This window comes from Fusarium graminearum, chromosome 4, assembly GCF_000240135.3.
Source record: "Fusarium graminearum PH-1 chromosome 4, whole genome shotgun sequence".
In the NCBI taxonomy this organism is placed as follows: domain Eukaryota; kingdom Fungi; phylum Ascomycota; class Sordariomycetes; order Hypocreales; family Nectriaceae; genus Fusarium; species Fusarium graminearum.
Window position 1 is genome coordinate 2,135,566 of NC_026477.1, and position 15,252 is coordinate 2,150,817.

Here is a 15,252-nt window from a genome sequence, read left to right on the forward strand (position 1 = left end):
TTCTTTGAGTTGAAGGGAACTGAGAGCCTGGCGGCATGCAGAAGCGTCCTTTCTTCATCTGCTGTAATGGTTAATGCCTGCACTATATGTCGTGTTGTCTCGTCTGGCCTTCAGGTGCGTCTGTCTGCATCTGCATCTGCGTCTGTCTCCCCTCTCGCTCTCGTTTCTACTCTTGTCGATGCGTTTGGCGCATGCTACCCAGCTACTGCGAGGGATACAGCGCACTAGCTGTACATAGTAGGCGTGCTTCTGAATGTTTCTGTTTGTCTTGTCTGCTAGGAATTTCCGTCTTGACACCAAGGAACTTGTGCTGTACATACTATGCTGGAAACACTAAATCCACCTGTGACCGACCAGACGCGTGAGATTCCCATGCGCAAGAACATAAGCTTGTGTTCTTCGCGCCTAAACTAGCCTCATCACTTTTCGTCATCCAGCAGGTGACCAAGACCAAGGCTTTGGAACGCTATAACCATTGCCCATGGCACAAGTCCGAGTGGTGAAAAGCGTCCGGGCTACCCCGCGTACTCTTGCGTTCTTCCCAAGCCTGCTTCCTCGTGGCATCGTGTCCAGCTACCAGCGAAGCAGAGGCTATAGGCCCTAGAACAGTAGCCCACATCGCCAGTAACCCGTCCAACCCGCCGAGAGCGCCAGTGACGAGATGCGCATGTGGTGATGTGACAACCCTGCACATCACACCGTCACCGTTGCCGCCTTTCCATTGGCTACCATGCCGGCGACACACCTAATCGACGCCTCCCGCCTATCTGAAACCAGAAGGGGATCCTCAGCTCTAAGTCTGAGATTAGGAACGAGTTTGAGACCGTTGTGACCAGGCTGCTGGGTGGAACAAGCCCCCCTGATCGTGTTTCCAAGCTGCTTTGGCGATTGCTAATTTTGGCTCCAACACCAAAGCCCATCCAATAACAGCGTGGTTCGTGACTCTTCCTTGCTCATGTCCGAATATGGTGCTTCCAGAACTAGCAAATTGCCGTGGCTTGGCTAGGCTAGAAGCGCATGGTAAGATTACAGGGCAGCGGAGGCTCGAGATGCATATGTCGGTTTATTGGAAACCTTGGTGCCCTGTTCACGCTGTATGTGATCCAGTATCACCGAAGATCCTTCGAGGAATTGAGCCGGCGTGCAAAAATCCTGATCACGGAACTAATCCTCCCTCACTTCCTTTGCTACAGCGTTGCAAAGCGCAACCTTGACCCCTGCTCCTGTAAGAACATGGATCCAGAGCCGTTGAGTATCACTGAGCCGATCGTTCGCACTCTTGACTTCAGAGAACATGACCTCTCCCTTTGCCTTTCCAGGTTCCTTGGTCTGTTGTTCTGGCGTATCTGCAATACGCCACAAGATGAGGTCCGGGATGCCTCCACCCCGCTGTCTGTATTCTTGAGCCATCACCTTGCATACAGCTGCAAGAGCGCTGCCCTCGAAGCATTCAACAAGCTCCACGAGATCATCAATCTCAAAGTCCCAGTTCAAGCCTACCACACTGGTCCTTTTCTCGTGTTCTTTATCCCAGACCTCGCGCAATAACCTTGCCGCCTCTCCATTGGCAATTTCAACAAGTCTGTGGTTAATTTCCGATGCTCTGGATGGGTAAAAAGCATCAGTGTGTAGATCTAACGGGCATGTTTGATAGGCAGTCTGGAAAACGTTCGGGATGTAAATGAACAGAATATCGTAGAAGAGGTATGCAAACAGAGTGCGGATAATGCCACCCTCGGCGTGATACCCTTTCCATCCTTCTGATCGATACTGGCTGAGACACATCTCTTCAACGCTGCACTCTTCTTTTGAGCCCAGCTCATCAAACCATATTGTCTTTGTTGACGCTTGGCGACCGGGCTTGGCAATAATGTCCTTCTTGATCTGGACTCCTTCGACTGTGTGCACAGTGGGCTTTTCTAGGTTCACATGGCCAAAATCGTGCTGCAAGCGGCGTGGAATGCGCAGTTTCTTCTCAAGCTTGACCAAACGTTTCTGCAGGTCGTAATGGAAAATGAGATGGCAGTCTGGATCTTGCAGGCCAGCCTCACAAGTTGCGACGGCCATCTTTTTCCAATGCTTCTTCAGCTGTTCGGGGTCTGTGAATTTCGGATTTGGGTCCAAAGTGGGCATGTAATGCTCTTCTAGGAGAGCTTTTCGTTGATACCAACCACCTCGCCTGGCTGGGTGGAATAATCGCTGGTCGAGAAGCTCAGTAAGCAGACTGTGTTCCTTGAGATGCTCTTTGAGCTTCCCAAATATCGGGGCTGCTTTGTGAACGATCCTTGTATAAGAGTGGCCTGGTGTGAATCGTCTTAGGTATGTGCCTTCGCCCATCTCATATATAATATGTTCCTTTTTCTGCTCTTCCTTGACTAACGTCTGCCATCGGGGATAAACCCTGTCGAATATGTCAATCATCATTCTGAGACCTTCCTGACCAGGTGGGCTGTTGAACTCCAAGTTGTCGACTTCTGTCTCCATGCGAATAGCGGTTTCATATTCTAACAAGTGCAACCGCGATGTAAATATCGTTGAAGTTCGACAGACAAGGTACTCAGGAAAATGGCGCCGCGCAATTTTGGCGAGAATAATTGTTGTGAGGGACTTCTCTGTCCATTCGGTTGATCTGTAGAACACCAGATGCACGCGCTCAAAAAGCTTGAAGGCCAGCGGTGATAATCGAATGCAAGGACCGAGAATAGCAAGTATTTTGGTTAAGAAGTGTTGTTCCCTGTTCGAATCTTCTCGTCGGATTTTTGCCTTGGCTATTACTTTCACGTCTTTATTTTCTTGGTCCTCATAAGGCGAGTTACGGCTGTTGTGTCTGCTGAGACCGACTGACATCAAACCAGCCTGTTGCTTGCTCATTCGTACAAGGGAACGGGTAAGTTCTGATTTGTTGCGTCCTTGAATTTTGGCTTCCTTTGCCAGATCTTTCAGCTCGTCCAGGCTGAGCAGCGATGCAGCCTCTTCAACTGAATCGATGTGTTCATTTGATGCATCCGCAAACGTGAATGTCCCACCCAGTCTAGACTCTTCAAGTTCAATACCGTGCACGAGGCTCTGTGTTGGAGGTGTGGCATCGTGTGGTAATGCACGAGGTGATTGTAGCGTAGTTATGGCTGCTTCGAGATCTGAAACGTCGCTGTGGTAATCAAGACGGTTATGACGATGCCACCATGCAGCTTTCCTGAGAAACAGTCGAACGTAGCTGGATCAAGATGAGTGGGTGAGTTGTGACAAGAGTAAAAAGAGGACATACAGATATTGAGCCTCATACCCTAGATCCCTCCATTGTCTGAAGACGTCATTTTCTTTTCCATCAAACAGATGAGATTCTTCGTCTAAAACAGTATCGAGAGCGAGATTGAAAGCATCCACATAGATGGAACTCTGACCTTTGATCCAAAGAGGCTTTGGTTTTTCTGTTGCATCGTCATCGTCTTCTCCAACCGTCGCTTGCGATGACTTCATCGCCTCATACTCTTCAATCGCCTCCCTGCCATCTGCAGTAGGAGGTAATGCACTTTCTATATCTGTGGGCCGAGGATTTCCACTATCCAGATCATCATCTTCGGCCGATTTCTTACTGACAAACTTTTTCTTTGGAGAAGCCTCATTGTGAGTATCATGGGACTGATCGCTATCGGATTCCGATGACCCCTGCCGTTTGGCTCGCTTGGAGGGTCTCTCCTGGGCTGGAAGATCCAAAGAGTCAGGTCGAATTTGACCACGGAGCTGACTTTGCGGCTTAGGGAGTCTTGTCACAAATGTGTCCATGATTTGACTTTAAACATGCCAAAACAAAAAAGAAGATACCACCAGGGTATCAAAAGGGTCGTTGAGGCATAGGTGACTACCAGGTAGGTAGATATTCAAAATGGAGACGCGACAGACAAAGGCAGGTGAATTCGTTAGGCAACACGAAAGCACATGACCACGCATACCTCTTTGCTTTGCTTGTTCCATTGCCCGACAATCAACCGGCGCGATTCAACGAATACCATTCCGCTTTCTTCCCATACAGCTGTACTCTTCAATCGATTCAATTACGATAACTGCGTATTTCGTTACTGTTCAAAATGGCAGACGGAACCCCCAAGAACGATTCGGTCGCCGAGACACCGCAAATCACAACATCGGCCGACGCTTCCACCAACGGACTCCCAGCGCAAACGGAAGCTCTACAGAAAGATGTCGTGATGTCTGATGCGCCTGCCGATCAACCTGCTGTATGTCCTTGCTCTTTCTCTATGCTCTCTCACAGAACTTCCCAAGGGACATGCCTAGGAAGTCCTTCCTTGGCTGGCCAAAAGACATAGCTCCCTAGACCACAACCCAAGCTCTTCGTCTCTCATGTTAAACCAGCACACTCGCTGACATCACACAGTCATCCCCCGCCCCAGTCGCTCATGCGCCGAGCCCAGCACCCGCACGAACTGGAACTCCAGCACAAGGATCTAGAGCTGCTTCTGCTCATCCAGATGCTGGCCTCACCATACCCGCCGAAGCTATCCCGCATGGCGATTCGGCACGACGATACCTCAACACAAAGGTCACTGGAGTGCTGCTGGAGGGTATGAAGCAATTGGCAAAAGACCAGTAAGTCAGCTACATCGACGCACCGGCAATAGCAACTAATAATGTCACAGACCAAGCGATCCTCTTCGAGTACTAGGAGAGTACCTTATCCAAAAATCAAAGGAGCTGGAAGGTACTGGTTAGATGGCGAAATGTCAAATGGCATGTTGTATGAAGCAAAGCAATTCGTAGCGACAGGCATAGATGGCGTTCAGGTTTAAGAATTTTATCGTCACTGGGTGTAGTATACTCCATTGCATACATGCGTTTTGCAGCGGTCGAAAAGCTTTCTATTTGAGCCGTCGATTTCGCTGTCAGTCCTCCCAGATAGGGCGCATAAGCATCATGGCTCTAAATGCAAGCTTTTTCCATAATTTGTCCCTAACTCCGTGATCCGGGAAACCATCACTTCCATCCGAACTTGGCCAGCCGTCGTTTTTATGTTCGCTTAAGCGACGATGGTGCTGGCAGTAGCGGACTCGTACTTCCAGGTGGGGGGAAGGACACCGACGGTCTTGTAGTAACGGGCCAGACTGTTTACAGGTTAGTTTGGTGCGCAACGGAATAAGAGCTTTGGTTAAGCCTACCGGTGAATTCGGGACTCAATGAGAATGAGACGGAACTTGGAGTCCTTGTCCTTGCGGTTGCGCTCAAGGTGCTTTCGGACGGCAACAGCCTGGTATATGGGTTAGCGGATTGTTGTGATAGAAGAAAAAAAATCCGTAGGACTTGCGTACCTTCTTGATAAGCATGTACAGATCCTCGGGGAGCTCGGGGGCGAGGCCTGTAAAATCTCTCTGTCAGTCTCAACCGCACAGAGGCATTAAAGAGATGGTGTTTCTCCATTATAGATGTATCGTTCGACCGCCACATCCATTTTTCGTTTAGGGAATCGTACCGCTGGACTTGAGAATTCGGAGAATTCGGTTACCTGACCTTCGTGTTAGCACTTCTGATTTCGATTTTCAAATTTGCCGAATCGCTCAGTTCTTACCAGTGACGTGCTTGACCTGGGCAATACCGTGAGAGTCACGGAGAATGACACCGATCTGAGAAGGGGTGGCACCCTTACGGGCGAGCTTGGAGATCTGCTCGACAACCTGCTCGGGGGTGGTCTTCAACCACGCAGGGGAAGATCGAGAGTAGGGGAGAGCGGAGGCAGAAATGCCCTTTCCCTTGCTGTGAAGACGGCCCATCTTGTCGGTTTGGCGTGGTGATACTGGATAAGGATCGGTTACGGAGTTGCGAGCGAAACTTTCCAAGATTCGAGGATGTCTTTCGTTTCGTGTGGGAGGAAAATTCACGAACCGCTTAGTTAGGGCAGAGAATGGCGCTACATGATTGGCCTCGCAAAATTTGGGCTCTCGAGTCACGTGGATGGTCCGAGCTCGGCGCCATTGTCGCGTTTCTCATATCTATCTTTTCTTGATGTCGCGGTTCAAGTTTTTCTTCTTTGTTTGATATCAACCAAAGCAGCTTCTTGCTTGGATTTCGCGCAATATTCACTAATCACATGGTAAGTCATACTCTCTACATTCTCTGCTGCCCTACCTTTGTCGACCTCGACATGATGATAAATCACTTTTTTTTTACTATTTCTGGTACCTCTTATGTTAGAGCCTTCGGGCTCAATGAATGAACAGGACTTCTGATCTCTGGTCATTTATACAATGTTTCCTTGCACCGTCTGTTCTGTATTGGCACTAACAGAATACAGATCTCTACAGCATTACACGTACTTCCAGATAGATAGAAGTTGCAAATTTATATCATGCATTCAATAACACCCTCTATTGACGAAGAAAGCGCCCGATGACATGTGATGTGTGCCCGCCTAGTACATTTGTAACACTCAACCTGTTGACAGCGAGTCTAAAGCTACCTACCTAGATGTACTGAAAATCATCATTGCTGCAGTTCTTTCAAGGAACAAGATTGGGAAACCTCTTCATCTCACGGCGTAATAAATTTAATGAGCCTAATGCTTGTCATGTCCTTTGTTTTACATTTTCAGTTGAAACAATTCCGTACACCGATGGAAGACTCCCGCCCCTTCAGTCCATGTAGCCAAGATGACCAGTGTGTATCTTTCTGGGTCTGGTCCTAATGGAACGATATTAAGTATAATCTACCACGCGCCAACATCAAAGTTCTCCTATGCATCTTGTTAGTAACTGCAGAACGAAACCTGAAAACCATAAACCTACCTCTGGGAAATATGTCGTCACAACAGTTCTGTCGGCGAACTTACGGCCTGCAAGAGCCTGCAGAGCCTTTGTTGTATCCTCGGTGTGTTCGTATTTGACGAAGATCTTGCCCACACCGGCAGATTGTCTGCTACCACCTGTAGGTCTGGGGACCTTGACGTCAAGAATCTTGCCATACTTGGAGCATTCCTCACGGACATCCTCGCAGATTTCTAAACACACGATTAGAACAAACTCACATGCCTAGATGAAATCACGTACCTTCGTAATCGTCATTATCGAGAAGCTCCTCGGCAGTGACCATGTTAAGAAGTTGAAGCACACGGCTGCTTTCAACCTCATTGGCAGTCTGAGAAGCCAGACCACTGATAGCAGTAATACCAACATCGAAGTTGGCAACCTGTGTGGGACCAATGCTGGCCTTGCTGACCTTGATCTGCTTACCTCCAATATCCATGCCATTGAGTGTGTCAAGAGCTGTGGGGTTGGAAACAGCAGGGTCTTGGTACTCGGCAAAAGCAATACCCTACAATTGTCAGCAACGTTTTACTTAAAAGCCCGATGTACTCACTCTAGACTCTTCCGTTCCTCTGTCCTTAACCAGGACAAAGGCCTTAGGCTTGCCGAAGCTTGCAAGCAGTTCGATGATTTGCTCCTCTGTCAGGAAAGGTGGGATGTTGGTAATGCTGAGTTTATTGACGGTATCCGGAACGACGTTGGAGACGACCTCAGGGTCATAAGCAACGTCCTCGGTCACTGCAGGTACCACGTAGTCGCGAGGTCGGCGAATCTCAAGACCACGATGTCCTCCATCCGCGCCGTTTGAAGCATCGTTAGCCTCCATGGAAATACCGTCCAGCGCCAGGGCAACGGTGGTCTCTGGGGCGTCCTTGAACTCGATAACGGCAAATGACCGGTCGTTGGAGAATTGACACAAAACGCAGGGATCTGTGGTGTCGATGACGTTTAGTCCGTTAAGTTGCAGGTTGAAGAATGCGATGAGCGCGTCCTCGCTTGTACCAGGAGGGATCCTAGAAACCAAAAGTCGCTTTGACTGGCGAGAGTTGCTCGCCTTGAGGCTAGCACTTGTGACCTGTCCCCCAGGCTGATTCATGAAAGCTTGGAGCTTGCTAGGGTCCATAGGTTGCTGACGAGGAGCGCCAGGAAGAGGAAACATGCCTGAAAGCTTAGCCTGCTCGGCCGTAACATTGTCATAGCCTGGGGGCTTAATATCCCACTGTGTCAGGCGACGCTGGCGCTCGAGGACAGACACGATGTTTGTCAGGTCGGGAGTTGGCTCTCGCTTCTTTGGCGGTGGGCTTGCGCTTCGGCGTTCCTGGGGCGCGGGGAATCGGTCTTCACGTCGCTCCCTGCCTCCTCCACGACGGCGATCATCATACGGTTCTCGCTCTCGCCTGCTCGGTCGTTCGTCGTCGTCGCGCCTAGCATCTCGACGGGAAGATCCTCGGTCGCGGTCCCATTCGCGATCGCCACCCCGTCTCTCGCGGCCCGAGTATCTGTCCTCGCGCTCACGGTCACGGTGGTTTCGGCTGGAAGAGTAGGCATCGGCATCACCCTCACCTCGTCGGTGGCTTCGGTGGTCTGGCGAGCGAGAACGCCTGCGGTCCCGGTCTCCTCGGTGTCTATCTCGACGATCATCTCTGTCACCTCTGGGCTAGGTAATGTTAGATTCAGTCATGCTTCAGAGGTGAGATTGTATACTTACGGGATAATCTCGTCCTCCCCGACGCCCGTCTACGATGAAAGGGTTAGCGACGCGACGCGATGAGGCCACTGGTTCTCAATAAACTTACCCCGGGATGAGTAACTGTCACCGTTCATACTGGCAGTACTGATAAGCGACTTCAGAGATGATGCAGGCTCTCTGAAATTGTTAAGTGTGAATGGTTGGCAGGCGGAGACGTTGATTCAAGCTGCAACAAGATTCCAATTTCTAAGAGCTGGTAGACGTCGCGCGAGGCTGGAGCTTTTTTTGCCAGGAGGCGCTAGCGTTAGTAAGTCTTTGGCTTAGCGTGGAATTCAACCGGGCCCGACTTTGCGAAAAACTCAACACTACAAGAACTACAGGGTTTCTTTGGAACTTCTCAATTATCAGGTAGATTTAGACATTAGCTAGGTACCTACCTATGCTTGTTCATATGGCTAGTTAGAATGTGGAAGAAACATAAAATCTATCGACTAATTGAGCCCTTTGTAACGTTTGTAGGTATTTTTAGACTCATAACGGGCTCCCTCGGGTGTTGCAACTTGCTGCATGACTTCTGAGGACGATCTCGTTTACTGCTAAGTTTTAGGGGCAATAAGCTTTCAGGGTGTCGCTGAACTTCCCTTGAACCAATTACATCATAAGGCAAAGAGTTGCCTCTATTGTTTCAAATTGCTCTACCAATCTTTTTCATGTCCAGTCTTGTTTTATCTCGTTTTATATACAATTCAAGCCCTAATTCACTCCATCTAACTCAATGTCTATTGTTGGGAAAACGGAATGGCAAAAGCTGCCCGTCACTTTGAAGGAGCTTTGCATAAACACCACATTGCGATGTGGACAGTCATTTAGATGGCAAAAGATCAATCATGAGTGGTGAGTTGATAGCCCAACTTCTGAGATAGCATGGAGATTCTTACTCTTCTAGGACCTGCACTCTACACGGGAGACTTCTTCATTTAAAGCAGGATTCTGCCCATCTGCACTACAGGATCACATATCCAGCCCCTAAACCTACGACGCCAGAACCAAAGGATACAGAGTCCCTTCTACGCCATTACTTCAACCTGGACACGGGTCTTGAATCTCTATATAAGCAATGGTCGGAGGTCGATTCAAACTTTCGGAAAAGGGCACCCCAGTTCCAAGGTGTTCGCATCCTAAACCAAGATGCCTGGGAAACTTTGATAGGTTTCATATGCAGCAGCAACAATAACATTTCACGCATTTCGCAAATGGTGAGCTATAATATAAGCATGGCTGCGCACCCTTGGAAGCTAACACTGTACCAGGTACACAAGCTGTGCAGACATTACGGTCCCTTTATTGCCTATATTGGAGACGAAGCTTTTCATGACTTTCCAAGCCCCCAAGCTTTGACTGGCGATAGCGTGGAAGCTCATCTCAGAACTTTAGGATTTGGCTATCGGGCCAAGTATATCGCTGAAACAGCAAGGATCGTTGCCAATGAGAAGCCCGAAACCTGGTTGGAAAGCCTTCGAAATCCTGAACACCCAGGCTTCAATACAACACCGGTACCTAGAGAGCAGCATGCAACTTACAAAGAAGCACACCAGCAACTTTTGACACTGAAAGGTGTTGGACCAAAGGTTGCTGACTGCGTATGTCTTATGGGTCTTGGATGGGGAGAAGCAGTCCCGGTTGATACGCACGTTTGGCAAATTGCTCAAAGGGACTACAAGTTCGGCAAGTCAAAAGTAAAGACACTTAACAAGGCTACGTACGATGCTGTTGGAGATCACTTCCGAAACCTGTGGGGATCTTACGCAGGTTGGGCCCATTCAGTACTCTTTACTGCTGACTTGAGAGAGTTTGCGGCTCAAGCTGCGAAGGAGGAGGACGAGCCCACCATGATCAAAATAGAGGTGGCATCTTCTCAAGAACACACCCTCAAGAGGACCAAGAAGACGATTACTATAACCGACAGCAACACTGAGGTCAAAGAAGAAAGCCCGATTGTCATTCCCAAGGATGAGCAAGGAGTTGAAGAGGTTAAGCAAATGAGGAGATCAAAGAGGCTGCGCACTTCGTGAAGAAATGCAGTAGTGCCCCGGTCTCGGTAGCACCCTCCAAGTTTCAAGATAAAGAAATTCTACGATTGTAGAGGAGTTTAAATAACGGTTCTGCTCTCTGGGACATACGCCATCAATCTTATACAGCAATGTCAAATTAGCGTCGATTTAATCATACATCCAGAAATATAAGAGGCCAAGTAGCTTTTCCCAGTAGAGCTATAGCCAATTGATGGATTTCGGCACGAATGAAGCATACAGGAATTGAATTGCCGTAACAATTGAGAAGAAACTACAGAGTATACTGCCAAAATCACCATGACAAAGCATTGTTGACTAATTTCCCTTTCGAGTAAGTGGGCACATGCATTGCTCTAAGGAAGCGGCTAAAATTCGGGTGGAGAAGATCGCCTCCAGCGTAGCAAAGCTTCGTCAAGGAGGGTACTAATTTTGCGACTACCCATCAACCATCCAACTCTCCATGCACAACGATAACGCTCCGAGCGCCCCTTGTCCTCTCGAACCGGGATGAAGCTGCGAACAACATAAATCAAAATGTCTGACGCGGATTTCGAGACTATCAAGAAGCTCCAGCAGGAGCGAAATGCTGCCGCTACGGGCAACAAGGGTTCGCGAACCTTTGATGTCGCCAACCAGCGAGCCGACGATACAAAGCAGAAGCTGACCGACAGCGCTGACAGTTCCTTATACGATAAAGATGGACCTAATAAGTTTGCTGGATATAACACGTCTCTGCCGATGATGGGCGAAGATGACGACGAGATGGGTGATGGCGACAATACGCGACGGTTAACCGGCCAGTACACGGCGTCGCGAGAAATGATCGATGAATTCGCCCGGGGAAGTGGTGTCGAAGAAGATGACATCCTTGCCGGAAAGGGGGAGAAGAGTGGCCGAATCGTCGATCGCGAAACAGATTACCAGAAGCGCCGCTTCAACCGCGCCCTTACTCCCACGCGCGCCGACCCATTTGCTGAGAACCGCCAGGCTGGTGATTCTGAGAACGGCACAAGCTATCGCGAGATTATGGAGGCTCGCGAACTTGAAAGGGAGGAGCAGCGCGTACTACAAGCCATAAAAGCGAAACAGGAGGGCAAGTCTGACGATGATGGCGACGCTAAGCCTATGCTCACCGATGGGGATAAAGACAACACCGAAGCCGAAACTACAGATGGTGCTACTACTCGAAAGCGAAAGAAGAGATGGGACGTCTCATCGACACCTGCTGAGGATGACAAGGCTGAGGCAGCTGATGCGGTCAAGCCCAAGCGTTCGCGATGGGATCAAGCACCCGCCCTTTCTGCCCCAGGCGCCGAAGGTGCAAAGAAACGTTCGCGATGGGACCAGGCTCCTTCTGCGACACCCATGGGTAACGCAGGACTGGCTACTCCCGCCCACCCGTCGTCTTCTTCCGCTATTCCAACAACCTTTGGTACCGACATATCTGGCCGAAACATGCCTCTAAGCGACGAAGAGCTCGATATTCTCCTGCCTGGTGAGAGCGATGGTTACAAGATTCTCGATCCACCTCCTGGATACGAGCCAGTCCGGGCTCCCGCACACAAGCTTATGGCCACCCCTGCCCCTCAAACAGGCTTCATGATGCAGGATCCCGAGCAAGTGCGCCTCTCTGGGAAACCCATGCCTGCTGAAATCCCCGGAGTTGGTGATCTGCAGTTTTTCAAGGCCGAGGATATGGCCTATTTCGGAAAGCTTACTGATGGTTCCGACGAGAATGCTCTGACTGTTGAGGAGCTCAAGGAGAGGAAGATCATGAGACTGCTCTTGAAGATCAAGAATGGTACTCCCCCCATGAGAAAGACTGCCCTTCGACAGATCACCGACAATGCTAGGCAATTCGGAGCCGGCCCTCTTTTCGATCAGATCCTGCCACTACTCATGGAGAAGACACTAGAGGACCAAGAGCGTCATTTGCTTGTCAAGGTTATTGACCGTATTCTGTACAAGCTTGATGACCTTGTGCGCCCCTATGTCCACAAGATTCTAGTCGTTATCGAACCACTACTCATTGATCAAGACTATTACGCAAGAGTGGAGGGTCGTGAGATCATCTCAAACCTGAGCAAGGCTGCTGGTCTTGCTACAATGATCAGCACAATGCGACCTGATATTGATCACGTTGACGAGTATGTCCGAAACACAACAGCACGAGCCTTTGCCGTCGTCGCATCTGCATTGGGTATTCCTGCTTTGTTACCCTTCCTCAGAGCTGTGTGCCGAAGCAAAAAGTCATGGCAAGCTCGGCATACAGGTGTCAAGATTGTCCAACAAATTCCTATTCTCATGGGCTGTGCTGTACTCCCCCACCTCAAGGGACTCGTTGACTGTATTGGACCTAACCTCAACGACGAACAGACAAAGGTCAGAACAGTTACCAGTTTGGCCATTGCTGCCCTAGCCGAAGCCTCCAACCCCTACGGTATCGAGAGTTTCGACGACATCCTGAACCCCCTATGGACCGGTGCCCGCAAACAACGAGGCAAGGGTCTCGCAGGATTCCTCAAGGCTGTCGGGTATATCATCCCTCTGATGGACGAAGAATATGCCAATTACTACACCAGTCAGATTATGGAGATTCTTCTTCGTGAGTTCTCTTCCCCGGATGAGGAAATGAAGAAGGTTGTTCTCAAAGTGGTATCTCAGTGCGCTGGCACGGATGGTGTGACTGCAGGATATCTCAAGGAACATGTCTTGGACGAATTCTTCAAGAGCTTCTGGGTACGAAGAATGGCATTGGACAAGCGCAACTACCGACAAGTGGTTGAGACGACAGTCGATATTGGCCAAAAGGTCGGAGTCAGTGAGATTGTGGACAGAATCGTCAACAATCTCAAGGACGAGAGCGAAGCTTACCGAAAGATGACAGTCGAGACGGTCGAGAAGATTGTTGCCAGCCTGGGCGCGGCTGATATCGGCGAGCGTTTAGAAGAGCGACTCGTTGACGGTATCCTCCATGCGTTCCAGGAGCAGAGCGTCGAGGACATTATTATGCTGAACGGGTTTGGCTCTGTTGTCAACGCATTGGGAACCCGCTGCAAACCCTACATCCCCCAAATTGTCAGTACCATCCTGTGGCGACTCAACAACAAGTCGGCTACAGTTCGACAGCAGGCGGCGGATCTTATCTCTCGAATTGCTATGGTTATGAAGCAATGTGGAGAAGATGCCCTCATGGGAAAGCTAGGTGTTGTGCTCTACGAATACCTCGGCGAGGAGTACCCTGAGGTTCTCGGATCTATCCTGGGCGCTCTACGATCCATCGTCACTGTCGTTGGTATTGCGCAGATGCAACCGCCTATCAAGGAGCTTCTCCCACGACTCACTCCGATCTTGCGAAACCGTCACGAAAAGGTCCAGGAAAATACCATTGACCTGGTCGGCCGTATCGCAGATCGCGGGCCTGAGAGTGTCAATGCCCGAGAATGGATGCGAATCTGCTTCGAGCTGCTTGACATGCTAAAGGCTCACAAGAAGGGTATTCGACGAGCTGCCAATAACACATTCGGTTTCATCGCCAAGGCCATTGGCCCTCAAGATGTGCTTGCAACCTTGCTGAACAATCTTCGGGTACAGGAGCGTCAGTCTCGTGTCAACACTGCTGTTGCCATTGGTATTGTCGCCGAAACTTGTGCTCCTTTCACTGTCTTGCCAGCTCTGATGAACGAGTACCGAGTCCCTGAGCTCAACGTGCAAAACGGTGTGCTCAAGTCACTCTCGTTCCTCTTCGAGTACATCGGTGAGATGGCAAAGGACTACGTTTATGCAGTAACTCCCCTATTGGAAGACGCTCTTATCGACCGTGACCAAGTCCATCGTCAAACAGCAGCCTCCGTCGTCAAGCATATTGCTCTTGGCGTCGTTGGCTTGGGCTGCGAAGATGCCATGGTGCATCTGCTCAACCTCCTCTACCCCAACCTTTTTGAAACCAGTCCACACGTTATCGACCGTATCGTCGAGGCTATCGAGGCTATTCGAATGGCGGTTGGACCGGGCTTGGTGCTCAACTACGTCTGGGCGGGTCTATTCCATCCGGCACGAAAGGTCAGAACTCCATACTGGCGTCTGTACAACGACGCGTATGTTCAGGGGGCAGACGCCATGGTGCCATACTACCCCAACCTGGATGAAGACAAGATGGACCGACCAGAGCTTGCAATCGTGTTGTAAGACCTTGTACATACACGAAAGGAAGAGAGTATAGTTTCAGGACGTGGTTATAGTGGTGATGGCAGGGTTTATTCCAAGGACGTTTTCTTTTCTAGTATTATGGATATGGGGAGGCTTGTAATGTGGAATGCTGTACGTTGAAAGGGGGTTATTACTGCATGCGTCAGGGCGTTCTGATAGATGATAAAAAAATGGTTTCAATGTTTGGAATATCTAGTTACACCGAGTGGTAATCTCCCATGCCCATGATCGCACGCATGATGTTGACTTGTTCTCCAACCCCTTATCAAAACAGGTACGATGCTGCCAACTACTTGCTGGGTCAATGACCGGATGATTTGCCAAGACTGGTGTAGCACTTATCTCGAGTGTCAACTCACCTCATGACGGAGTTGCCGACTGCGGATGTTCGTTGCAACTGCAGGGATGGAGGAAGGGATTGGGGCCTTCAACCGAGCTGGTGGTTTCACTTCATTAGCCAAAGCGACGATCA

The 15,252-nt window shown here is 49.7% G+C and overlaps 6 protein-coding genes across 6 annotated transcripts; 3 read left to right on the plus strand and 3 right to left on the minus strand.

The window, feature by feature from the left end:
* Window positions 1-1,164: 1,164 nt before the first annotated feature.
* FGSG_07046 (uncharacterized protein) lies at window positions 1,165-3,783 on the minus strand (the record flags this gene model as incomplete). The annotated part of the gene is made up of 2 exons (XM_011328438.1): window positions 1,165-3,214; window positions 3,266-3,783. The coding sequence occupies 2 exons, from the start codon at window positions 3,781-3,783 to the stop codon at window positions 1,165-1,167; spliced, it is 2,568 nt and encodes an 855-aa protein (XP_011326740.1).
* A 266-nt stretch (window positions 3,784-4,049) lies between these two features.
* Window positions 4,050-4,803, plus strand: FGSG_07047 (uncharacterized protein). The gene is made up of 3 exons (XM_011328439.1): window positions 4,050-4,235; window positions 4,394-4,605; window positions 4,656-4,803. Exons 1-3 carry the CDS (start codon window positions 4,086-4,088, stop codon window positions 4,726-4,728), a joined length of 435 nt encoding a protein of 144 aa, XP_011326741.1. The 5' UTR covers window positions 4,050-4,085; the 3' UTR covers window positions 4,729-4,803.
* FGSG_07048 (40S ribosomal protein S13-1) lies at window positions 4,790-5,866 on the minus strand. Its single transcript, XM_011328440.1, has 5 exons — window positions 5,579-5,866; window positions 5,483-5,515; window positions 5,322-5,368; window positions 5,172-5,260; window positions 4,790-5,117 (listed from the first exon to the last, which is right to left on the minus strand). The coding sequence occupies exons 1-5, from the start codon at window positions 5,778-5,780 to the stop codon at window positions 5,033-5,035; spliced, it is 456 nt and encodes a 151-aa protein (XP_011326742.1). The 5' UTR covers window positions 5,781-5,866; the 3' UTR covers window positions 4,790-5,032.
* A 720-nt stretch (window positions 5,867-6,586) lies between these two features.
* Window positions 6,587-8,633, minus strand: FGSG_07049 (uncharacterized protein; the record flags this gene model as incomplete). The annotated part of the gene is made up of 6 exons (XM_011328441.1): window positions 6,587-6,687; window positions 6,836-7,003; window positions 7,053-7,317; window positions 7,363-8,466; window positions 8,518-8,546; window positions 8,606-8,633. The coding sequence occupies 6 exons, from the start codon at window positions 8,631-8,633 to the stop codon at window positions 6,587-6,589; spliced, it is 1,695 nt and encodes a 564-aa protein (XP_011326743.1).
* Window positions 8,634-9,386: 753 nt separating this feature from the next.
* FGSG_07050 (uncharacterized protein) lies at window positions 9,387-10,571 on the plus strand (the record flags this gene model as incomplete). Its single annotated transcript, XM_011328442.1, has 3 exons — window positions 9,387-9,393; window positions 9,523-9,755; window positions 9,810-10,571. The coding sequence occupies 3 exons, from the start codon at window positions 9,387-9,389 to the stop codon at window positions 10,569-10,571; spliced, it is 1,002 nt and encodes a 333-aa protein (XP_011326744.1).
* Window positions 10,572-11,105: 534 nt separating this feature from the next.
* FGSG_07051 (U2 snRNP component prp10) lies at window positions 11,106-14,901 on the plus strand (the record flags this gene model as incomplete). The annotated part of the gene is made up of 1 exon (XM_011328443.1): window positions 11,106-14,901. The coding sequence occupies one exon, from the start codon at window positions 11,106-11,108 to the stop codon at window positions 14,757-14,759; it is 3,654 nt and encodes a 1,217-aa protein (XP_011326745.1). The 3' UTR covers window positions 14,760-14,901.
* Between the last annotated feature and the right edge of the window lie 351 nt (window positions 14,902-15,252).